The sequence below is a fragment of the Primulina huaijiensis genome, chromosome 10 (genome assembly GCF_012295235.1).
Source record: "Primulina huaijiensis isolate GDHJ02 chromosome 10, ASM1229523v2, whole genome shotgun sequence".
Classification (NCBI taxonomy): Eukaryota; Viridiplantae; Streptophyta; class Magnoliopsida; order Lamiales; family Gesneriaceae; genus Primulina; species Primulina huaijiensis.
The window spans coordinates 17,736,968-17,762,578 of NC_133315.1; the positions used below are offsets into that span (position 1 = coordinate 17,736,968).

Below are 25,611 nucleotides of genomic sequence, written 5' to 3' on the forward strand. Positions count from 1 at the left end.
TTAAATTAAAATGGAATATATAGTTGAAAGAATGAAATCTACACAATTATATACGGCCTTGATTCTTTGAGCCAATCTTTAGCATATAATATTAAATAAAGTGAGCGAAATTTTTAAAATAAATATAAATATTTATCATCGGAAATATGTTTTATCATTCATAATTTTTTCAAAATAACTATAAATATATTTAACTTTGAATATAAAATTCTATAGGCAAATTAAAATGGTTAGAATTATTAATAATAATAATAATAATAATAAGAATAATAATATAAAAAGATTACTCGCAAATCACAATCATCTGACAGAGGAAAACGTGAACTTGAGGTTAAAATATAATTAGTTGGTAAAACTGGGCCAATTAACTAAACCCACAGGGACCCAAATTGATGATTTCTTGTTCATGTAAAGGGTGATTATATTTTATTTAATTGGACCTTTAACTTTTAAATCATTGCATTTGTTCCCAGCCCTCATGTGAAACACTCATTTGATTAAGAGTATGTCTATTATGAGACGGTCTCACGAATCTTTATCTGTGAGACGGGTCAATCCTACCGATATTCACAAAAAAAAGTAATACTCTTACCATAAAAATTAATATTTTTTCATGGATGATTCAAATAAGAGATCTGTCTTACAGAATACGACCTGTGAGACCGTCTCACACAAGTTTTTGCCTTGATTTAAAGTGATCAAACCAAATCAAAAAAAAATTATTCCAATTACTTAGGTTCCATTTCATGAATAAATTTCAGATATTAAAAAATAAATTATTAAATTAAATTGTAATTATTAAAACATTTATCCAAATAAAAAAGTGCACATCCAATTATTAAGAAACAAGTAAAATGCTTTATGATGAAATTTGACTAAAGCTAAAAGAACTTGTACGAAAGATTTTCTTTTTTCTCCACCTAAAATTTAAAGATAATTTTACATTTTATATATAAATATTTAAAATATATTAGTTTTAAAATAAATCGTCCTTTATATTTTTGTTATTCTCATTTTGATTAAATTCCTGTAAATATGCGTTTTACATAAATCATAATAGGGATCCTCTTCATGCAATGCACATTTTTATAATATATCTCATGAATTAAACTTTTAAATATATATTTAAAAACTTGTGTAAAAATGTAAAAAAATTTAGGCAAGAAAGTGAGCATCTCAAACACTTACTAATTTTATTATATTTGTAGCACTGAACAATCGTCGTTTTACTAAAAACTTGTTGATTACGGTTCAATTCAAATATTTTAAACTGTATATCAACTCAAACTATTCGGATGGTTCTATCGACCATCAATATTGTTCTTGAATTTGACTTTTTAAAAATTTGATTGATATTTTATATATTAAATCAGTATTTATTTACTTTTGTATTTAGTATAATATAACTATTTTTAAATTTTCGAGTGAAAATATGCAAATTCATTTCTTTGATTTTTTTTTAAAATATTGTTTAGAGAACTAAAAATGGGATCAAATTTTGGGGAGAAATCATTCAAAAAACTTTAACAAACTATGTCGTAATCTTATTGATGCGGAGAGGAAGGAGTGAAAATGGTGTCCCAAATTTCACAAAAAGCCTGAACTATGATCCCATGATAATGCCTGGAATTCAACGACAAGAAACACTGCAGCAGCTGCTCTAAATCCTTATCCTCGAACATTTGCTTCTCCAAAATCATGTCCATCATCGAATTCTTGAAGTCCTCGTATGGGTCCTCTGATTTCTTCACCACAGCGAAGCTTTCCTTCACTTTTCCATCCACCGTGCATGGTATCAGTTTTTTCAGCATGGACAATCTCGCCGGAATCTCGCCGTCCGCCTCAGGAGGTGGTTTGGAGTTCCCCTGCCGCCGCATGGAGGCGACTGGTCTTCTTTTGTTGTTCCTGTGTTGAGAGAAGAAGGGTTGTGCACTTTCTTTAGCAGGAGAAATGTTCATGGAATTGGAGGAGACCAAGGTTTCTGTTTCCTCATCATCTCTTTCGTCTCCAGCGCCTTCACTGCTAAACCAGCCGCTATCACCCGAGGAGTTGCTGACGCGAAGCCTGCTGGAGACGTTCTTCTTCTTCTTCTTCTTCTTAACGCGTCGTTTCTTTCTATCCACCTCGAAGGGCGGCGGCGGAAAGTCCTGCCCCATTTTCATTTCCCGGCGAGGGGTTCTCTTCTCGCAGATCTTGTCAACAACGTGCCATTTACCCTCCTTCTTCCACTCGAACTCTTGGGAAGAGGAAACGTGATGCTTCAAATAAGCACGGGGGATTTGGTGTTTGAGGTCGGGGTTTTGCGGGAGAGTGGAAGGCTCTTTCGAGCGGCAAGATTGCATGGTGGAGGCCACTGCTCTGCAGATTCGAAGCTTCAGGCATTTGGCCATTCTTGTTTCAGCACTTCCTTTCTTTCTCTGTGTGTTACAGTGTAACCACTAATTTAATTTATAGTGTAAAATAAGTTATAGAAAAGCTAGTAAATATTTAGATTCTAGTCCCTAAAGAAATAAATTTTGTGAATTTGTTATTACTTTGTATCATATTTAAATAACAAATATGCAATAAAAGAGAGATAATATTTTGATATATGCCCTTGTGATGAATTTAACAGTGTGTTGTGAACTATTTAATTAGGTTGAAGTTAAGATAAGGATCACAACTTTTTAGTCGTTAAAGCCTAAACTAAAGGAAGATCAAAGTCAATTGCAATTATAACATATACAAAGGTGGGAATCCTAGTGAACAACATTATTATTTATAAATGAATGAATGTGTCCCTTTTCCTATTCTCATTTTTTTAGGAATGAATGGCTGAGATTTTAGTTTATATGTCTAAGTATCCATTCAAGAAATATACTTCCTAAAATATTATAAATAGACCAAAAACACCCATGCACTGTATTTGCATTTAAGAAAATGGTTGAGACATTTAACTTTCATCGACTCAAACTCAAAATCAGCGACCGAAGCATTTGATATTTTCACAAATAAAAAAAAACCAAACAAGTCTAGTGAATTTTAAAAATAAAATTCAAATTCTTTGATATCCAAAACAAGAGCCAGAATGGTAAGAAAACAAATATTTCAGGAGCCACCAAATGCTTCGAGACTTGTCCACATAATTCTTTAATTGGAATATTAGTGCAACTGATTCCAGAAGGACTAGAGAAAAACAAACAAAAGATTTTATCATGAATGAAAGGAGTTACAGATTGTTTTACTCTTCAAACATTTGGTGTTATCAGAAAATGTTTCGAAAACTAAACATTTAGACAAAAATGTATCTGTGTTCCTAAATGACGAGGAACCAATTATGTGATTTCCTTGATGTCACCTTTCGAGTGAAGAGCAGAAGCAGAATACTTTTTTCCATGAGACTAAGCATGTCTCTGATCCTCCATGTTCTTCAACTCATAAATTACTCCGTTTTGAGTTCATTGCCTTGTTCTATACTCTAGCTTCAAATCTCGGTTGCCCTGAAAACATAAGAAAAAAAAAGGCAGAATCTAAGGATTCTGAGAAAATGCTAGAGTACAAATTGCATAATCAATTTTTGCACTTAGTTTCCTCACCTATATAATTTTTAGCTTTACCAATGGCAGAGAATTAATAAAAACATTATCAATCCTAAGGAGGGAAATCATAAAGCCAAAGCAAAGTCGTGAAAAAGAAAACTGGCACTGAATTTCATTTTTTCAATCAACTGAATACACCATAGTGCGAGAAAATACCATATTGAGCTAAAATGTTCATTTGAACTGAGGAAAATACAAAAATAGAAAATTTTGCATGAGTAAAGTGAAGAGCTCTAAGCCAAGGAAAATACAACAAATAGAAAATTTTGCATGAGTAAAGTGAAGAGCTCTAAGCCTGTAAGTATGCAATCTAGGGAAATCAATCCATGATATCCAATATTTCCAGCCCATCGAAAGAAAGAAAATCGAACAATAAGAGCTGTTGAGGAATTAAGAAAATTCAACAGACAAGGCCAAAGAAAAATCAACGGGCTCTCGACTCACAGCTAAGAGACTCATCAGCAGAAAGAAAGTTCACACACTACATTATTTGCCTCAAGCAAATCTCATTTTGCTCGACAACAGTTTCTCTTATTTGCAGGAGAGAATTTATGTGCTTATTACAGTAACTTGTGCAACGTGATATTTCATTGTCATTTGGAAAAACACACGGATCAGGACTCTAAGTTATACAAAGAAGAAGAATTAAACAGACAGAATCTGAGCTGTAAACGCCAATCTTCAAGAAGTTGCAAAGCTATGCTGAAAGTAAATTAAGTCGTCGAAAAACAGAAGTTTAAATTTCAATGGCTATGTATCTAAACCACGTCTTCTATACTAACCTTTCCCCCCTTCCTTCTCAGAGAGCCAAATAACGAGCCTAGGGGCCAATCAACTACTGAAATATTAACTACAGCAACTCGCAACCGAGCACATCTCATCACCAATCACATTCCCAAACTTTCTTACTTTCCTCTTTCTCTCTCAAAACCAAAATGGAAGAGAAAGTAATTAAAGAGTCGTAGTTTCAATAATGATTTCTTGAATCATAAATATAATCTCGCCCACGTTTCTTTCCATCCGCACTTTCTCTGTCCCTCTCGCCTCTTTCCTTTTTCTACTCTGTTTCAGAGTTTTCTAAATATCAAATCTCCTCTCCCTTTCCTCCTATTTATTTATATCATTTTCCATGATGACCTTGACTTTCACCAACATTAAAAAATACATCATTGGCTACCTGTGCAATTTCTGCAAACATTTGGACCACAATATCAAGATTTAATCCAGACAGAAAATAGAATATTCTACCATTTGTTCAAGGCTATACATATTTCTATATCTTTTTCTTCTGTTTCTCATTTGAGCAATGTTTTTATCCTTGAATACATATTTAAACTTAATGATGGCAAAAGAGTTTGGAGAGTTGATTTGCCCGCAAGATTTTCCCATTTGCAAAGTTCAAAACGGATGAGTATATTTAATTTATCTTACCATGTTAAATTACTAATACGGTATCACCAAAATGGAAAATGATCCTCGAAAAACAAACCCATATTAGACTAAAACCAATTCAATTAAAACGGGGAGTACTAAGTCCAAAACATGTCTAAAATTTGACAGGTTATCAATACACGTCAACAAAATCCAGTGAGTGTTTTATAATTAGAGAATTAAATATCAAACCGATCAGAGATGATGAAGAATGTGCAGGTGTAGGAAGAATCTTGTTGTAGCGAAATCGAATGGACATCCTAGCAATCTCTGTAATGGCAGCCTCCCGAACCTCAGGCACCTCACTAGTCAAATCCTCGTAGGCAGCAACGAATGCATCCTTCCAAAAACTAGGCAATGCAACCCTCCAAAAACTAGGCAATGCAACCCGCTTGCTGTTCATGTACACATCCCACATTTGCTTCACTAATTTCTCCCTCTCCTCCATATCCTAATTTAAAAATATAAAAGAAAACGAAAAAAAGAAAAATAAAAGATCATCCATAGATCAAGACATGTTTCGTCCAAGTTTGATTATCAGGATTCAAAAGCTATTCAAGTCTTCTGTTCCATCCATTTGGTTTTATGACACATATCCAAAACAATATATATCCTTCACAATTGACATGCACTTCATGTGTGTGTGATGGAAAATCATGGAGCGTGTTTACCACAGCTTATCAACCTGCTAGCTAAACCTATACGGAGAAGAAAATTCCGAATTTACCATACGCACGACACTAAAAAATCAATCTGATTGCATCTTAAGCTAAATTTATTTCAATTACTTCAAATGATCACAATCTTTATGAAAAAATCCGAGAACCTTCTTCTACAATAATAGACTGGGGAAAAAAACCATGCATATATCATGCGCAAAAGCGAATAGAAAATTACAAGGGGGTCGAGATCTTCAGTAGCGTGCGAGCGAAAATCGTCGGAGAACCGATCAATATTTCCAGCAGACCACTGGAGGTTAACTGTTCCGGTTAGCATTGACCAAAATGCCAGCAACAAAATGCCAGAGAGCGCCCAGAATTTATACCGGCCTCGACCAAAAACGATCGACGAATACGGCGAAATCTCCTTCCTCGGAATTCCCGAGGACGACGATGATAGAACCGATGTGGATGGAGGCGTTGATACAGGTAGGGCATCATCATCCTTCATACCGATTCAAAAAAAAATCAAAAACTTAAGCTAAAAAAAGGAAAAAATTGATCGATCAAGTATGAATTCAGACTTGTCTTGGTTGATTTTTGGCTTAAAAAAATAAACTTTTGGAAGCTTATTTCCAGTGGGATATTGCATGGGGGGGAGTGAGTTTTGGTGGGGAATGGAGGCGTAGAGATGGGTCACTTTGGCGGGTCAAGTTCAGAACCGGTAAACCGAAGAGGTTGGATCGCCAAATTGCAACTTGAGTTTTTGACTTTTGACACCCTAAGAATTAAGATATTAATTTGGGGCACCATCAGCATTTCAACTACAAGCTTACTTCCTAAGTTTAAATAATATTGAGAATTGTTTAATAAGATATAAATTTTTATAATGACATATCCAACATTATGATATTTTCATTGCAGATAATAGAAGTCGTGACTCCAACTATTGAATATTTCGACCTTGAGTGTCCATTGATTTTTTAAATTCAAAATCTCATTTCATCTTATAGTAATCTTAAAATTCAGCATATGTGACGCGTGTCCGTAGTCCGACTAAATTTTTTTATTCTTGTTCCAATCATGTAGTTTGGAAATATTACGAATTTCTTTCCTGTTAAAAGAATTTGTAATAGTTGACCTTTTGAAGTAATGAAATTTTCGATTTCCTCTAAAAAGTATTTTAAGTAAGGGATATTATGTAGTCACCATTTTGTCTATTTTTAAGCCATGTTTAGAAGTGGTTACAAATGTAATTTTAGGTTTTAAGAGGTGTTTAATGCCATTTTCGCCGTACAAAGTTGAGAAGTTTACCGAGCTGCACCACCATTCACCTCGTTACCTCCAGTAAGCGTCAAACCGCACCCGCTATCGCCGCAGCCGAAATGCGGTGCCCCTACTGCTCATCTGAGCAAGGCCGCTGCGCCACCACATCCTCCGGCCGGAACATAACGGAGTGCACCTCCTGTGGGCGCGTGGTTGAGGAGCGGCAGACACTACCTCACCATCTTTTCCACATCCGAGCGCAAGATTCCCCTCTCTGCTTGGCCACCTCCGACCTCCCCCCCGTACCGACAGCCCCTCAAAATTCCGACGAAGACCCATTCGAGCCGACCGGGTTCATCACTGCCTTTTCAACTTGGTCCCTCGAGCCTTACCCTGTTTTCGCCCATTCTTCGCTCTCGTTCTCGGGGCACCTAGCCGAGCTGGAACGGGTCCTAGAAACTACGTCTTCTACGGCAAACCCTTCAGGGCCATCGGTGGTTGTGGACAATTTAAGGGCGTACCTGCAGATTATTGATGTGGCGTCGATTTTAGGGCTGGATTGTGATATTACAGATCACGCGTTTCAGTTGTTCAGGGATTGTTCTTCTGCCACTTGCTTGAGGAATCGTAGTGTGGAGGCTCTCGCTACTGCTGCTTTGGTGCAGGCCATCAGAGAAGCTCAAGAACCCAGGACGCTGCAGGTATGTATGCAATTTTTGAGTGAAAAAGATTTAATTTTTAGGCTCGATTCTCGGAGTTTGTGCGCAAACTGGGCTTGTGTAAGTAAGTTTAGTTGCCACGTTTATGGAAATGTGGATAATGAAGTGAGAAAATTTCATCCCTTATAGTTGTAAATTTTGGATGGATGACTGCCGGAGCAGCGGCAATGGGTCCTCTAACGTGTAAGGCCTACCGTACTAGTAAAGTTTCCGAAAAAAAGTGTACAAATATTTACCTCCAAATTGTGTTTTAGAAGCTACAGAGTATAGAGTATACCAACATTTACATGTTTGGAAGGCTTCCCCGCAGTGCTTGTTTGGTGATCTTTGAAGATGGTAGGTGACATCTATGGTTAATGGAACAGTGAGTTAATAGTGCAGGGAGCAAATTTATTTAATGGATTCTCTGTTAAGTGAATGTTTGTAAGAAGAGCAAGATACTTTGCTATTTGGATCCCCTGGTTGACGGAGTTGTTGTTTACATTGAATTGTTCTTTTCCTTTCTTTTGGAATCGGTGAGAGGTGGAATTGCGATGGTCTATACTTTTTTTTGCTCTTATTAATGTTTATTGCTTTGACCGCTGTTGAATAACTTGAGCAATGTATTATGATTTTGCTAGATCTTCGAATCAACGGTAGAATCATCCTCGTAAATGCATTTGTTTTCTCACTTATAGCTTATTAGGCTATTCGTCAATTGCTTGTTCTTTCTTGATTTGTTGATTGTGATTCTCTTTTTCGGTCTCAACTTTACTACATTGCAATTTGCATATGATTTGATCATTTTTGGGGGTTTTCCTTTCTATCACGTGATTTTCTTCATTTTTTTTTCAGGAAATATCCGTTGCTGCAAATTTACCCCAAAAGGAGATAGGAAAGTACATCAAAATTCTTGGAGAAGCTCTACAACTAAGCCAGCCAATCAATAGCAACTCCATATCTGTGCACATGCCACGGTTTTGCACACTTCTCCAACTCAACAAATCTGCTCAGGTATTTGCCAATGGCCTTTCATGGTAAATAAATGTTCTCGAAACTCACTAAACTTGTAACACTTTTGTCTGTAATTTTTGGCTACGATTGATCAAAGGAGCTGGCAACACACATAGGCGAAGTTGTTATAAACAAATGCTTCTGCACCCGACGAAACCCCATCAGCATCTCTGCAGCTGCCATTTATTTGGCCTGCCAGTTGGAAGATAAACGCAAAACACAGGCCGAAATTTGTAAAGTGACTGGCCTAACAGAAGTAACTCTGCGCAAAGTGTACAAGGAGCTATTGGAAAATTGGGATGACCTTCTTCCATCAAATTATAACCCAGTCGTCCCTCCAGAGAAAGCGTTTCCAACTGCTTCTATTTCTGCCGGTCGCTCGTCATCCAAAGCCGATATAGTCGAAGCGGTTTTGTTAGACAAGGACAAGCATGCAAAACCAAGTGAAACCTCGAGTGCATCCCATCAAAACAAAGGCAAAGAAAATGCCGAGAAGGATAATTTCCACAAGGCTTATAACTCTGCGATTCTTGGAACACCATCCTTCTGGAAACCACAGGTTCCGAGTGGAAATACTTCCGTCCACAAACCCCCAGACACAAAGCAAACCTCGACCCAGAATATGGAGATCGATTTACAGTACAAGACGAGGGAGGAAAAAAGGGTCGATACAGATGCAAAGTCTGCTTCTTCTAGTTCCATGAGACCGGTTCATTTTCCTACGCCCCCTTCTCTAGGTACGGGTGTCTTGCCTTGGCCGTTTCGCCCTCCGGTGACGTCATCAGGTTCTCCATCTGTTCAATTTGTGCAACCAACGAAGATATCCCCTGGCGTGATAGATAAACAACCTATGCCACAAAATCTAAATGAAAAGTTCAGCTAATGTAGTAATTTGAAGATCGAAGCATTACTTTTTCACGTTTGTATGTTACGGTCCTTGTGGAATTGTTTAAATTGTTAATATTTTGTAATTATTATGTTTTCCTTTGTCATAATGAATGCTTCCCCTGTCTTTGCGTACTGGCTCCTATGGCAAGAGTTAGTCTATCCTCATTCGGAGCATCATATCATAGAGAGAAATACTTGCCATTGTAGCACAGAAAAATCTTATAGCAATATAATCCCAGTTGCTTGACAATTTTTGTTTTAAAAAATTATTCATTACTTTATAAAATTCCTAATTAATTCATCATTTCATTTTCTTTTCCGGTAAATGTGATACGAAAGGCTAAATGATTTTAGGCATATGAGAGTGTCCTTGTTTGTAGGAAGTCAAAGGTCGAGATTCTCCTCTCTGTCATAACCTGAAAAAACACAACTCAATCATGTTCATCTCCTTCTGTCTTACATTTGAGGAACATTCAACTGCTGCATTCTGGTATGCCTATTCTCTCTTATGCCTAATAGTGATTTGTGTAATATTTAACATACACTATTAAAAAAAATTTAACCTATGTTTATGTCGTGAGGGTCGTCTATTCAACAATAAAGAATTTTTTTAAATAATTTCTAAAAAAATTTAAGGTGCAATTCATAACAAATATATCAGGGTGGAAAGAATCATATTTTAGGTTTTTTTTGGGTTAAAAAAATAATCATTTCTTTGGTGTAATGCTGTGTGAATTTAAAAATTTTGCACATGTAATATTTTTTTAGTCGAGGATGGATATAATATTCATGTGCATTGCATTACATTGCCTTGATGAGCAGTCGTCGGGTGAATTTTCCGGTGGTGAAACCGAAGCCAATCTTCGCCGGAAAGTTATTTTCATATGGCTTCATCTCCTGATACTGCTCCACCAAGCGATATACCCGGAGAATCTCCGCCAGCTCCTCCCGCAGATACTTCGCCACCCTCTCCACCCGAGCAGCAGGAATCTCCACCGGCCCCTCCAACATCACCGCCGGCACCTCCAACGTCACCTCCGGATCCACCGGGGCCGCCAGCTTCCTCACCTCCTCCTCCAGACTCCTCCACACCCGGAGACGACCCTTCTTCATCCCCACTACCTTCCACACCCGCAGAACCTCAAACCCCGCCAGCACCTAAAGATCCAGCCACACAGCCTCCTCCATCATCGTCGTCGGCACCATCTCCACCCGCTTCATCCAACAATAACCTCACGCCTCCTCCTTCTGGCGGCGGTATTCCAGCACCTAACTTCTCTCCAACAGGTGGGTCACAAACACCATCTGCTTTGGCTCCTCCATCTCCTCAGCGGCCATCAAACGGGAATCCGGATTCATCGTCTGGGACAGGTGCTTCGTCTTCGCCGCCGTCTGATTCGACAGAGAGTATAGCGGTTTTTGCAGGTGCAGTTGTTGGAGGAATATTGATTCTTGCTATTTTGATTATCTTTCTGGTATGTGCGAAGAGGAGGAGGAAGAACTTGCCGTATTATAAGGATCATGGGCGTCCAACTAAAGGTATGCAAATATAAGACATTGCATTTTCAATGGTTCTTCATTTATCGTTCCACCTGATTTAAGCAAACCTTTTAAACTGCAAATGAGAGATTGGAGAAAACATAGTTTTGATGGATAATGATTTTATATTTTAATATATTCCTGAAAGAAAATGCCTAAGAATGAATTTTAGAATTTAAGTTGTCTCATGCAAAATGCTTTTGGTTCAAGGCGGAGATCAATATTACAATGCCGGCAACACAAACTGGCACAACCCTCAGAACAAGGATCACGTCGTCAAGCTTCCTCCACCACCCGGCGTCATGGGCACCCCCGTTGCCCACGGTGGCGGCTGGGTTACAACTCCTCCCCCGCCCCATGCAAACCTAAGCAACGAGTTCAGTCCTCCTGGCTACAACAATTCAGGGCAACATCCCATTTCCCTGCCACCTGCATCTCCAAACGTGTATGGAAATATGGGACCCAGAAGCCAGTTCAGTTACGAAGAGCTCGCAGCTGCAACAGGTGGGTTTTCTCCTTCCAATTTGTTAGGCCAAGGCGGGTTCGGTTTCGTGCACAAAGGAGTCTTACCCGACGGGAGGGAGGTTGCCGTGAAAAGTCTCAAGGCTGGCAGCGGGCAAGGCGAACGCGAGTTCCAAGCTGAGGTTGATATTATCAGCCGAGTTCATCACCGGCACCTCGTGTCTCTGGTTGGATATTGCATTGCTGGAGAGCAGCGGATGCTGGTTTACGAGTTCGTGCCAAACAAGACCTTAGAATTCCATCTTCATGGTGCTGTATTCTAAATTTTTCTTCAATGTTTAGAATCTTTAAAGTGTTTTATATTTGTGGTAGGATTCTTGACGGTGAAAATGTGAGTTTCTTGTTGCAGCAAAAGGTCAGCCAGTTATGGACTGGGCGACTAGGCTTCGAATTGCGGTGGGATCGGCCAAGGGGCTTGCTTACCTGCATGAAGATTGTAAGAATTCTTGGCTAATTGTTATATCTTTCCTTTTCAGGGTAAATTGTATACATTTAAACCACAACTTTATTAACACTTTTCTTGATAATATATCAACTCAAATTAAGGGAAAATTGCTTGTGGTTATGATTCTTTACGATTTTGATATTTTAAATTGTCAAATTTCAGTCTTAGTCTATTAATTTTGTTTTTTGAGAAATTATATTCCTCTTTCCGAAGTGGTATTGATGTGTATTATTGCAGCGCTTATATGTGTAGTGTTACATTAAGACTCTTGATAAAAATAACTAAAATTGTGAAAAATCGGAATATAGAGAGCTAAGATTAATATTTCACACATAATTAATGCATTAATTACTTTTATTAAACTAATTAAAATGAAATAATCCAAAATATAGTTGCAATTTATAGCAACACATTTTTGGTATTTGAGTATTAGTTTATCTGAATCTTATTGCGTAATTGCAGGCCACCCGCGAATCATCCATCGCGACATCAAGACGGCAAATATACTACTTGACTTCAACTTTGAGGCCATGGTATGTATATCCCTGGAATCTTCAAAATATTTTCCAAGAATCATCTCTTTTTATGAAGGTATACATATGATTACCAATATTAATTTTGTTTCCTACTATATACATATAATATAGGTGGCTGATTTCGGATTGGCTAAACTCTCTAGTGAAAATTACACTCACGTCTCCACACGTGTCATGGGAACTTTCGGGTATGAATATTTTCATTCGCATTAATTCTTAATTATGAATAGATATATTTCTTATATTTTAGTGAGTTTTGTTAGCCAATTAATATATTGACATACTGTATAAATTGTTGGGGTGATAATTGTCTTGCCATCAAAACATGGTGGTTGGAGGTTATACGAGGTTTAAAATATTTGAGTTATATATATTGTTATCATCGGATATTTTGATCTACGTAAATTATAAAGAATCATACAATTAGGACGGTGAAATATTTAAAGTTTCCTTGAGTTCCTATAAAGAAATATTTGTGTGTATACCGCAGGTATCTGGCTCCGGAGTATGCATCAAGCGGAAAGCTAACGGAGAAGTCGGATGTCTTCTCCTTCGGGGTGATGCTATTGGAGCTGATAACGGGGCGGAAACCGGTAGACCATACCAATAAAACCATGGAAGACAGCTTAGTCGACTGGGTACGTACACTAGTTGCTTCCAACTATATAATTTTCACATGCATTCGTTGAATTTACATGCATGCATGCATGCAGGCGAGACCACTTCTTTCAAAAGCATCGGAAGAAGGGAAATACGATGGTTTAGTGGATCCACGCCTCCAAGAAAACTACGTTCCCCATGAGATGGCTCGCATGGTTTCTTGCGCAGCTGCTTCCATTCGCCATTCTGCCAGGAGACGCCCTAAGATGAGCCAGGTATGTTGTAAATAATGCCAATATTCTTATTCTTCTATGCGAAGAATATAAATTTTGTCGTGCAACTCGCATATTTTTGTTTTTCTCCAATCACGAGTTATCAAAGTTTAATTTTAGTACAATAAACGAAAATGTGTTTTATGTCAGCAATATTTGATCCGAGTTAAGAAAAATGAACTAAAAGTGAGGAAAAAGTTAATGGAACAGAAAATGATCACTCGATAAACAATAATTAGCTCCGAAAGTCCCATTCTCATGACTATAATATATACACATATGTCTTCATAGATTGTACGTGCTTTGGATGGTAATTCGCTGCTGGAGGACTTGAATGAAGGCGTGAAACCTGGACAAAGCGCTGCTTTTAACACGAGAGGCGATATCGACACCTACGACACTGGTGCATACAATGCCGACATGATGAAATTCAGGAAGATGGTGATGACAAGCCAGGATATCGACAGCAGCGAATGTGGAGCCACGAGTGAGTACGGGCTGAACCCATCGTCATCCAGCAGCAGCGACTCGCGAGAATCAGGAGATTTTACGACACCTGGTCCCAAGGGATCAAAACCATAGAAATTTCTTCACTTGATCTCATTTTGCTAGATCTCATATATCTAGCACAAGTTACCTTTAGGAATAATCAATATTCGAGGATATATATGTATGTAGTTGCTACATACATGAAAAAAATTTCGGTCATTTATTAATTTTCCTGATATACATATATACGCACACATTACAATTACATGGACGTATATAAAATTTGGGATTCGGGTTCTTTAATTTGAATGCAAGTAATGGGGAAAATTTAAATTTTTTTCGCACTAATTTACACTCTTTCCATTTTTGATCCATTTAACAATGAATTTACATTTTTAGGCTTGTAACTTGTATGTTTTTTTTTTATTTTTGATCATGTTGAGTAACGGTGCATTTGTAATTGTAGTTCTGTAACTTATATATTTTTTTTATATGTTTGGTCGTTTTTTAACGGGAGTTCCTTGATTTTTTTCCAAATAATATTCTAAAAAAATCACGACGCGTGTAGAAGTTTTCTTACAAAAATCTATGTCAACATCCACGTCCGCAAAAAGAGAGACCAAAATGGAAAAAAAATTGCAAGTTACAAGACTAAAAATATAAATTAATCTTAACATGACCAAAAACGATAAAAAAAAAATATCGAGTTACATGACTAAAAATACAAATTCATTGTTAACATGATCAAAAAATTAGAAAAGTGTAAATTACAAGACCAAAAATGTAATTATCATGATTTATTTATGAGACTAATGCAGTGGAAATTGAATAGTACAAATATTTTAAAAATGCAATAATAAAAATAATATTTTTGAGTACAATATGTTAATAATATAACGCCCTGTTCGTATAGTAAGTACCATTATATATTAAAATATCGATAAGTTACGTGATTAAAACTCAAAACAGATCAACTTGACTAAAACTCAAAACATGTCGATTTGAAATAAAATCCCAGTTTTCCAGTCTTTTTTGGTTGACACCTCTTATTGGACCAAAATGTTGGATATAATGGACTACTATTTTTCTAGAAAAGGGTTTTCATATCCGTGGGATTGATGGCAATGTTCCTATTTCTTACTGCTACCAAATGAGTGCCAATCTGGCCTTACATTCATTGTTATGGGCACGAGCGGAGCCATGTGTTGCTCCGTCCGATAGTAATCCAAGTGACTTGTTTTTTTTCGATTTTTTTTATACATAAAATTTTCTTATTTTCCGGTAGTCCGGAGCTTCATTTGTCAATATTAATTCAATCGTGGTTTTGAAAATTCAAGTCCGGGTAGGAACGAAATCTTGGCTCCGCCACTAATTGTGGGTTCATGCATTTATTTCTACTAGTGATCAAGGACTTTTTTTGGTTGACACCTCGTATCTTTTTTGAAATTATTTTCCTTTTTTGTCTTTATATTTGTCTGTTTCTCCAAATTTAGAATTGAAGATTCAATTTTTTAAAAAAATTATATTCATAACTAAAAAAAATGTTATATTTGCATTACAATGGATGCTTCTAACTTTTAACCCGTGCCAGTGGCAAAACAAACTCGATACAATGGTAAACCTAAACTATTCTGTTCAATGAGCTACGTGAGTCATATATGAGAGTATTTATGTCAAATAAACATTATTTGATAGATTTAGTGATTTAAAAAAACAAAAACCAAAGGTAAAAACTTGTATGAAACGGTCTCACGATTCGTATTTTGTGAGACGGATCTTTATTTGATTTATACATGAAAAAGTATTACTTTTTATGCTAAGAGTATTATTTTTTATTGTGAATATTGATAGGATTGACCCGTCTCACATATTAAGATCCGTGAGACGGTCTCACATGAGACTCACTCAAAACAAAAAGTTATAAGGTAACAGAATTAAAATCTGAATTATGATCGTTACTTTACTAAAATTACAATTTTCTTAAATAATAGCAAATAGATAATTGGATCAGACGACATATTGTGTGAGAGATTAGTGATAAATCGTGGGGCTCAGGTGAGTCTGGAGATCATCTAACCTTACAAAAAATCGATAAAAACAAAAATAATTCAAGTCAATAAATAAAAATTAACAATTTACATCATTAAAAATCTTAAATATGACAGATTATCGTACTTAAATTATAATTTTTTCGAATATATATTGATAATTTTACGTGGAGACAAAATANAGATGTAGATGCGGGAAGTCAAATATAGCACCCGGCCGCGAAATGCTCGGGGAGAACTATAGGATTGCCCCAGGCACTCGTTTCTTGTTGGAAAATTCTGAATAAAACGAGATTGATAGGAAATCGATCTGAAACTTAGGAATTTGGAGGGAGAAATCCAATGATAACTCGATCGAAATTGGTGGAGCAGCTCAGAGATTACCAGATCCGATCGCAGCACAAGTGCCCAGCTCTTACTGTATTCTCTCCCACTCCTTCCCTCTCTACCTGGTAAGCCATGCTTATTCGTCTCTTTATCTTAATCTGGTTCGTAATTGAGATCATTGTTGATGATTTTTATGTCGCGACATGATTTTTTGAGTTTCCTTGATCAGTGACGTTTTTTTAAACAGATTCGGTGTGATTTGGTGTTACTTTGGGTTAGAATAGCCTGTGATGTGTTACATGATTGATAGCATGAAATGTGTAAGCACACTTGTTTAAATTTTGTTCCTTGTAGCGTGTACTGTATCCTATTTTAGAGGAATACTTGAGTTTACTGCTAATCGTTTCTCCAGATTATTGGTTCTAAAAAGAACATATTTCTTGTGTTTGTGCTTTTGCTGTGTGGTTCTAATGAAATGGAGATAATGTTGTTGGTTAGACATTTTTTTTTTGTCTATTGCTCAGCAGCTTAAATAAAATGTGGCTAATTTTGTTCAATCGAAATGAAGTCTAGCAGAATGAAATGTAGGATCTTGAGCAAACTATGCTGTTTATTTTCTGCGGGTGTTGAAGTTTTCTTGGGTTGAATCTTTAATTGATCTAACTTGATCAGTTTTTTAACCAAAAACAGTTGCTAAGGTGCAGTAGCTACTTTACTTGAACAAGGGATCATTCCTTGTGATTTGAGCCCTTTTCGTCTAGAATGTCCACCCATAAACCAACATTCCCTTGCAATTTCCAATACCTTTTTTCATTAATACTTGTCACTCCTGAATCCCGAAACATGTTAACGGCAATGTTTTCAAAAATTCAGAAAGAAATTTACAAGAATATTAAGCCTGAAATATCAAAATCAATCTATTTTCCTAAACAAATGTTATAAACTTCTTATTCCAAACAGCAGCAACAGACACGCACCTCTTGTCTGAATCTTAACATTCCCATTGTTCCTTCACTTCGATATCAGTCTCGCTTCAACTCAATTGCAGTCTCATTTGGGAGTGGTATAAAGGGTGAGTGATAGGAATCTCTTCTCGGTATGAACAGTTAGAACAAAGTGTAGTTTTAAGCATAAAACATAAGCTTCAACGACAATTCCAGACGTAAAACATACATTGAAAAACAGAAACAATTGTAATCTGTCAAAATGATTTATTTGCATTAAAAAACTAAGGTTTTTCGTGGCTAAGTTCCTCATAACTAACCTATCTAGGAAGGAGGTTGGAACAATGATTCATCCATCGTATCAGCTCTAAATAACAGAACAATACTTTCCCACCATGTCATAATAGAATAAGATTATTATATCTCACCATATTAGGGTTATAATATATCAAAGTTCGGAATACATTTTCCAAACATTTGGTATAAACTTATTGTGCTACTTAATTTCTTTTCAGATTTAACTTTGTAATTTTAAAAGAATAAATACGTTTTCCCCGATAATATATATATGTGTGTGTGCATAAATAATAAATAAATGATTTTAACAAATAAAAGAAATCAGTAACACTTACCGACGTAGCTAATGTAACTTCGAAGTGATTGAATACAATTAGTGTGTGTCGTGTGAGTAATATCCAATTTTTCTTCATCCAAAGTGCCTTGCCGGAAATCACTTGTGTTTCCTGGAAATGTTGTCTTAGTAAAAAAATGGTGCCAGAACTTATATAGTTACATGGTACACAGTGAATGTTTGTAAAGCTTTTTAAGCTTCAAAACTAGACTTTGCTTGGGAATTTCTACGGGTGAAATTTAACCCAGAATTTAACCTCCATTTACTCCCCATTATTTCGATGTTAAAAGAATGCATAAATACCTTAGATAGTGGCTGATAAATACTGCCATTATTCTCCAATTAGGTCTCATTACAGGACCTTCAACTTCCTTATATTGGTAGGGAAGTTACAGGGCCTCAGGTTGGTGTGCTTCATATAGGGGCTTCTAGTCACTGGTTTTCACAATATTAAATTCCTTCTGCCCGCCACTAAACTCTTAATATTCTGCGTATTTACCACTATCTTATTTGAACATTTGCATCTTGTGGATTCTGGTATCCATTCAAACTTTTGGCTATAGGCATTATACATAAATTTGTTAAACTATTCAAGGCAATACTGGAACAACACAACAGCAACTAGTGTAGCTGATATAGCTCAACTTTGATGTGGGTTCTCGTGCACTATCTTGGATTGTTTTAGAATGTACTTCTAAACTTGATGGTTTGCATAGACCTAGGTAAAAAATTTTGATATCTTCAAGGAAGTTAGTCATCTTTGACTTCAACGTTTAATCAAGTGAAATATATCATATAACAATGAAAAGCAAATGCATGGCACGCTAATCAAGTAATCATCCAGGCAAGTGGCACAACCAAAGAATCTAGTACTAGTATTTTGGACATCTTTGGTATCGAATTTTTGCAAGATTATCTCTTTCGTGTATACATAAAAAGGGGATGATCGCGTTCTATGCAATGATCGAGATGGTTCACAAAATGATAATTTTTGCTTATTCAACCTTAGCCTTCCATGTGCTGCTGTCAGCCTGTGACCTTTGAATGAAATGGCAGGTATTTTTGGTGTTTTTATGATGGTCTGTATCAACAACTCCTTTTCTTCTCCTGAAATAAATCTTGACTGAGAATTTGTTTTGTCGATGTCTTTTGTATGGGCCTGTCGGTTCGCTCTATGGATTTGTCAAAGAATTTTAATGGTTGGAGATAAGATTAGTATTGGGTTTTAGCTAAGTGATTTCATACAAAGAGCTGAACTTTAACTTATATCATATCTTCTTCAGGCAACCCAACAGGCTCAAGACAGAGAAGTCATTTCGTAGCATGTGTATCAAATCTTTGGTTTGCACTTACAATGTCAATACTTGATTCATGCATGACTGTCTCATCCTTTCTGGATGCTCATTTATTCTTCACTTTTCTCATATTTAGAAGTTGACCGTGAAGATCTAACTTATTTCTTTGCGTTAATTTAAAAAAATACTTATTTATTTGCAAATTATTATAGATAAAAATTGGATCATTTATCTGTTGATTAACTGTAGCAAAACTCTTAATAGATACATTTTCCAAAGTATCTGACGATTAGTAGATTGTCTTAAAATGTCTCATCTTTGGTTCTTGTAATGAGTTGTTCATAAGGAGGTCACTTACGGACAAAGTAATAAAAAAAAATAACAGAATGAGGATGTTGATATGGAAAATATGAGAATGCTGAAGCAGTTAGGATACTTTCCTTTAGATTTCAACTAAGTCAAAATTCGGTTGAAATATTACACATTCCAAGTTCTGCTGTTTATTGCTCTAGATCCAATAACTTTTCAATGTCTTTTATTCATATCATGTTTTACTTCATTCAGGTTTGATGTTGCAGTGGCTATTTTTTGGGCCTTTCTCTTCACTGTGCTTCTAGTATCATCATATGTTACCCTTTACTTAAAACATTACTGGATGTCGTTTGGCATTATGTTCCTTGCAATTCTTATTCCATATATCCTAAGAATTTCACGGCAGTCAATTGCAAGAAAAAGGGACAGAAGATTGTTACTGCCTTTATCTATGTGAACCTCTCGTCATCAACCATTCCCAGATAATTGGCACATATTTACCCATATTAACAAGAGGTTCTTGATTACGTACTGAAAGCTCAAAGTTGCAACCTCAGTAAGGTGAACATGCCAGCCTTACTCAAGAAAATGGTACTATTCTTTTTTTGCCTTTCCGTGACTCAACAATATACTGCAGTTTCAGGATTCTTTTCACAATTAATATCCCAACAACAAATTGATGATCATTAGAGCAAATCCGCGAGTTTTTGGCCCTCAATGTTGAATTATTTGAAATTATACTTTTCAGTCTGAAAAATCACATGTATCCTGTGAAATTCAACATTTGTATGTAGTTAAGAGAACACTCCAAGTTCTAGCCAAGTAGAGTCAAGATTCTTTCTTTCTCCTAGATAACACTTACAAGATTGAGCCAACATCTACGTTCTTCTTTGTTGCATTGTCTTATTTTTCTTCTACCTATATGGTGTTACTGAAATTATACGTCTGTACCCTACATGGTCCAGCGGTGTTTGAATGATCAAGAGGTTTGGTCCCTAAATGGTCCAGCGGTGTTTGAATGATCAAGAGGTTTGGTCCGGTACAAAGTCATTTTTGGGTTTAATGGGGAGGTGAAGTTTAAACTTAACACATAATTGTGAAGTGTAACCAATGAAACTTTAATTTAAAACTACTTAAAACAGAGAAGCTAGATCTCTAGGTGACTTCGACTAGTTAGGGACAAATGCATGTATAAAATTATGGATAGATACAATGGACCTGGGGTTTATTATTTGAATACAACTTGGTAAAAGAAAGCAATAACTCTTTTGTCCTGTCTTTCTGATTGGGATATAAAGTAGTATCATGATGTCTCATATGATATTTAAATTTGTGCAACGGGTACCAATCTTTTTCTTTTATTTTTTCGAGTCTCAAGTCTATAGCTCTATTTGTGTGAAACTATTTTTTTGCTTTCTAAGTTACATGTTCAAGAATTCTGCCGAGTGGGGTTATTTAATTTCTTACATGAGGTATAAAACCTCAAAAATAGCTCACTAATACATGAAAAAACCGAGTGAAAACTCATATTTTCATCAACTGTTATATAGTAGATTGGAAAGTATTTGTTTGAATGTGTTCGCTCCTTTAGCAATTGTTGTGTTAAAAAGCCAAAATCAGTGGCCGGTTAAAACTCCACTGAGTTTAAACTAAGTGAATGCCATCATTAAGACAACATAGTTGGAGGCTAAATCTTTTGATTAAAGTTAAACCACGATTAATGGTTGTCTTTGTTTCATCTCAAGTCACCACCCCTGAGATGTGACACGCAAAGGGACACACAGCTACACAGCTGAAAGCAAGTCCCATCGCCAGCCCAAAATGCTCCATGTTCTCTATAATATCTTTTCGGAGTCCCTCAAAAAGCAAATTTCTCTTGCTCATGGTACTTTATCGAAAGGGATAATGCTATACAAAAGAAACAAAATATCGAAGTGCCACGAAAACCATCCAAGCTGGGAACGTTGAATAGAAAATTATCAATATTATGTATTTCATTTATCATACGATCAAGAGGAAATGGGCTTCCGTCGTTTCGACAAACTGAGTTTCCAAGGCATATAAAATCTATGATATGATATTTCTTTACTTTTCTGTCTAAGTGAAATATGGTTCATTCTATGCTAAATCGGAAGTCGATTCATTTTTTATTCATATGATCATCAGAATTCAAATTCAAAATCACAAAAAGTAAGTTCTATATCGTTACTGTTTTGTTTGAATTGAGATGTTATACAAGTACACATACTCTCAGTACAACATAGATCAACTTGTAAACTATGGATGACTATAGTGTGTTTTAACATATGTTTAATATAAAGGTTTAAATGAAATAAGGTTGAATTTGAATTGAAGGATTTCAAATACAAAGATTTAAAATGTATTCAAATATAATTTTTGTAGTTTAGAGAAGAAGTCGTTTGAAATTTATTCTATTTTGTGTAACTAATATGTAAATAAATAATATATGGATTTAAGATTACATCAACTGTTTCATCGTTAACCATAAAACTAAAATCGAAATTCATGGATTTCGAATTCATCCATCCAAATGCAATTTAAGAAAATTGTCATCGGATATGAGTTTTAAGTAATTTAATCAAGAAAAGGGTGATGATATAAATAAAAGGGAGTTAAAAATATATATTTGAAAAATAATTATAAATATTATGATTGTATTTTCGAAAACTAAAAACAATTATCGGGTTTGTTTTTTTTGTATTCTTGTTTAAAATTTTCCATATGGATATTCTAACTTGGCACCTTGGACATTGACCTTTCATGGAGCTGTCGGCTAATGTGAACAAAAAATTGTACTAGTAATAACATGACTACTCGATCCATCGCCAAATTGTAACACAGACACACGCACGCGCGCGCGCACACANAATAGTCCAAATTAATGACTGAAACTGAAGCAAATAAATTTCATATATAATTGAAATTTTTATAGTTACATATAATGGCGGAGCCAGGTTTTCAATTTTACCGGGCTATAATTTTATAAAATATGATTAAGCTAATATTGACAAATATAACCCCCGGATTATCGGAAAATAAGACAAAATTTTATGTATAAAAAATATTGAAAAAAACAAGTCACCCGGGCTATCGTGGTTATATATTAGACAAATTCTACATCAGCATTTCCTGTAAAAAAAAAATAAAAAATAAAAAAGTGAAAACCCCTTGTTTAAAATTAGTTACATTTAAAATACTTTGTTTTTTAAAATGATCATAAAACCGTTAACAAATGAGATATATGTGCTCGAGTTTTATTAACACAAAGTTAAATATACTTGATGTTTTAAAAATGAATGATATATTATCTTGTTAATATATTTTTTTAAAGCAGATTGTATGTCTTTAGACTTTTCACAGAAAGTTTGATGCAATCAATTCGTGAGACATTATATATATATATATTTGTAGCAGCAAAATGGTACGTGAATTAGAGCAGATGACTCATAATGATCATAAGAATGTAAAATATAATCCAATCATATCTAACTAACTTTGGATGATGATGCATTTAGGATTAAAATAAGCTGTTGCTTTAGAATCTTGTTAAATTGTAAATACACATAAATAACTCTCCAAGTATCTCAATTAATCATATGGTCAATAATAATGATGCCAAAATCCCATGTCATTTTCTTCTCAATCACAAACAAACAAAGAGCTTGCATTGATTGGGGGAGTTTAGGTTCAAAGATTTTGTTCAGATACATGCATGGATTCTCCTAACTTAATTGTGCCATAAACAAAGAACTTGCATTGATTGGGGGGGAGTTTAGGTTCAAAGATTTTGTTCATGTACATGGAGTCTCCTAACTTAAATTGTGCCATATATTATTAGTATCCCCATATCAACAAGTCAAAGTAGAACTACTTTGTTTGGTTATGCATCCTCTTGTCTATATTTGGATGTGACAAATGGTACAAAAAGATAAAGAATATATCATTTTGATCTTATTTTTTGAAGTCTTGTTTTGAATTTAACAATGGATATAAGATGAATGCAATTCTTTTGTCATTTGGTTTTGATAATTGAGAAATGTTTATTTTAACAAGTTAGTTGGTGTGTTCTGATTATTTGTAGTTCATCTGGTTTCAAATGTCTAATATATAAAACTAGATCTAAGATATATGATCCAAGTATAATTTTACTTCTCCTAGAAATTAGCTAGAAGTCGCAAAATTTAATTTAAGTTTCAAAATGTTGCTATCCAAAAAACTCACGAGATCAATTTTTTTTAATTTAAATATCCATTACATAAAATTTTCTTATAAAAACTCCATTTTGACCAAATATAATTTGTTTTGCTAAAATTTCCTTGCGTACTATGCTTTAAATGTGATGAATTTTTTTACTGACAATATGGAAAATTGATTAAACAAAAATGTAAATTAATTTTGTGAAAATATACTTTTGAAGCACTCGAATAATTGAAAAATTTATAAAAACGCATGATAATTTTTTTTAACATAATTTTGTTCAAATTTAATATTCATCCCGGTTAATGTCTAATGATCAGTTGTTGGGAATGAACAAAAAAGTTATTTTGAAAGGGCTTTCAGCAGCTAGTAAGACTACATTAAATTAATTATTGGAAATAATTTTTTTTTTTAAAAAAACGTCGACTCAAATTCCCATCAATAAAAGAGTTTGCTATAGATATTTTATAGTTTCACATCAATCAAATTACTGAAGTGATCAAAATTGCATTAACATTGATAATGATTGCTTGTCTTTGTCATTAATTTTTTTAAACAAGCTTCAAGTTACAAGTGTGATTGAAGTCTTTCCATCCCAAAAAACAATTACTATTTTGCAATTTCTTGTGCTTTGTTTGGATGATAAGAAAACAAGACAAGAGAAGATAATCAAATTAATCAAAATCCCACTCGAAGCAAAAGAATGTTAGTTGTCTTATATCGGTAAGATAAAATATCTGAAAATTGTATATTTGGACTTGGACAATACTATCTTCTTGAGCTAGCTTTTGGGGTTGAGTTAAGTTCAAGTCTCAATCTTAACATGGTATTAGAACACAATTTCCACTGTTATGTGTTGGACTGCCCATAGTTAGACCACCCGTTATGTCTATAGTTGGGTTATTTGTAAATTTCACGCTCTAGATGTTCATTTCTGACCATGAGAGGGTGTGTTAGTTGTCTCACATCGGTTTGATAAAATCCATGAGAGTTGTATATATGGACTTGGATAATCTGGATGAGTTAGGTCTAAATCTCAATCTTAACATGATATCAGAGCCTAATTTCTACCGTTATATGTTGGACTGTTCATAGTTAGACCTCCGTTATGTCTATAGTTGGGGTCATTTGTAAACTTCACGCTCCAGATGTTCATTTCTGTGCGTGAAATATGTGTTAGTTGTCCCACATTGATTGAATAAAAACCATAAGAGTTGCATATATAGACTTGGACAATCTTCTCTATTTGAACTAGTTTTTATTATTGAATTAGCTCCAAATCTCAATCTTAACAAAGAAATCCAACATTTCATTCAAGAAATCTTCCCAATCGAAATTCAGAACTTTTGCACAAGATAAATATCATACCGTCGTATACATTAAAAAAAAAAAAAACATTCATACAAACACGTCTTTGAAAAATTCAACCAGAAATTAAATATGGAGATGTCCCTTCAAATACTGGTAGGGATGGAAAAGGAGGTATTTTAATAGAGACCTTTGGGTCCATACTAAATGAAGAAATTGTATTAAAATTGGAAATAGTAGAATCAAGAATGTTTGTCCCATTGGGCTTTCATTATTTGTGATAGTCTTGTCTAATCAAAGGGTTTGGTAGTAATGGGCCTTTAATTTATGGGCCTACATTAGTTGGTACCTCATTTATATCGACATGTGTAGAAGAATCGACGACTTGAAATGTTGATAATAAATATGGATTAAATAAATATATGATTTAATTTAATTAGGAAACATTTAAATTAAATAGTTAGGCAATGATTGGGTAGGAAACGTGTTCATCTTCAAGTGGGCCACCCACACGAGTGGTTACCTATATTTCTTGTCATCGGTTGGCAATTAGGGCCCAAATGCCAACGGATAAGCGATATATATATGTAT

General features: G+C 35.1%; 3 protein-coding genes and 1 long non-coding RNA gene across 5 annotated transcripts; 3 read left to right on the top strand and 1 right to left on the bottom strand.

Annotated features, from left to right (window-relative positions):
• Positions 1-1,522: 1,522 nt before the first annotated feature.
• On the bottom strand, positions 1,523-5,349 carry LOC140986881 (transcription repressor OFP7-like). 2 transcript variants are annotated; one of them, XM_073455272.1, is made up of 2 exons: positions 5,202-5,349; positions 1,523-2,417 (listed from the first exon to the last, which is right to left on the bottom strand). In XM_073455272.1, the coding sequence occupies exon 2, from the start codon at positions 2,388-2,390 to the stop codon at positions 1,545-1,547; it is 846 nt and encodes a 281-aa protein (XP_073311373.1). In that variant the 5' UTR covers positions 2,391-2,417; positions 5,202-5,349; the 3' UTR covers positions 1,523-1,544. The 2 variants fall into 2 exon arrangements, with proteins under 2 accessions (XP_073311373.1, XP_073311372.1); XM_073455271.1 differs by lacking the exon at positions 5,202-5,349 and adding an exon at positions 3,338-3,464.
• A 1,629-nt stretch (positions 5,350-6,978) lies between these two features.
• LOC140985734 (plant-specific TFIIB-related protein 1) lies at positions 6,979-9,666 on the top strand. The gene is made up of 3 exons (XM_073453632.1): positions 6,979-7,635; positions 8,488-8,646; positions 8,744-9,666. The coding sequence occupies exons 1-3, from the start codon at positions 7,054-7,056 to the stop codon at positions 9,527-9,529; spliced, it is 1,527 nt and encodes a 508-aa protein (XP_073309733.1). The 5' UTR covers positions 6,979-7,053; the 3' UTR covers positions 9,530-9,666.
• Positions 9,667-9,884: 218 nt separating this feature from the next.
• LOC140985733 (proline-rich receptor-like protein kinase PERK15) lies at positions 9,885-14,153 on the top strand. The gene is made up of 9 exons (XM_073453631.1): positions 9,885-10,024; positions 10,357-11,073; positions 11,284-11,844; positions 11,945-12,031; positions 12,503-12,573; positions 12,688-12,764; positions 13,067-13,214; positions 13,290-13,451; positions 13,740-14,153. The coding sequence occupies exons 2-9, from the start codon at positions 10,419-10,421 to the stop codon at positions 14,028-14,030; spliced, it is 2,052 nt and encodes a 683-aa protein (XP_073309732.1). The 5' UTR covers positions 9,885-10,024; positions 10,357-10,418; the 3' UTR covers positions 14,031-14,153.
• A 2,018-nt stretch (positions 14,154-16,171) lies between these two features.
• LOC140985736 (uncharacterized) lies at positions 16,172-20,413 on the top strand. Its single transcript, XR_012176828.1, has 2 exons — positions 16,172-16,437; positions 19,747-20,413. It is a non-coding gene; the product is annotated as an uncharacterized lncRNA (long non-coding RNA).
• Positions 20,414-25,611: the final 5,198 nt, after the last annotated feature.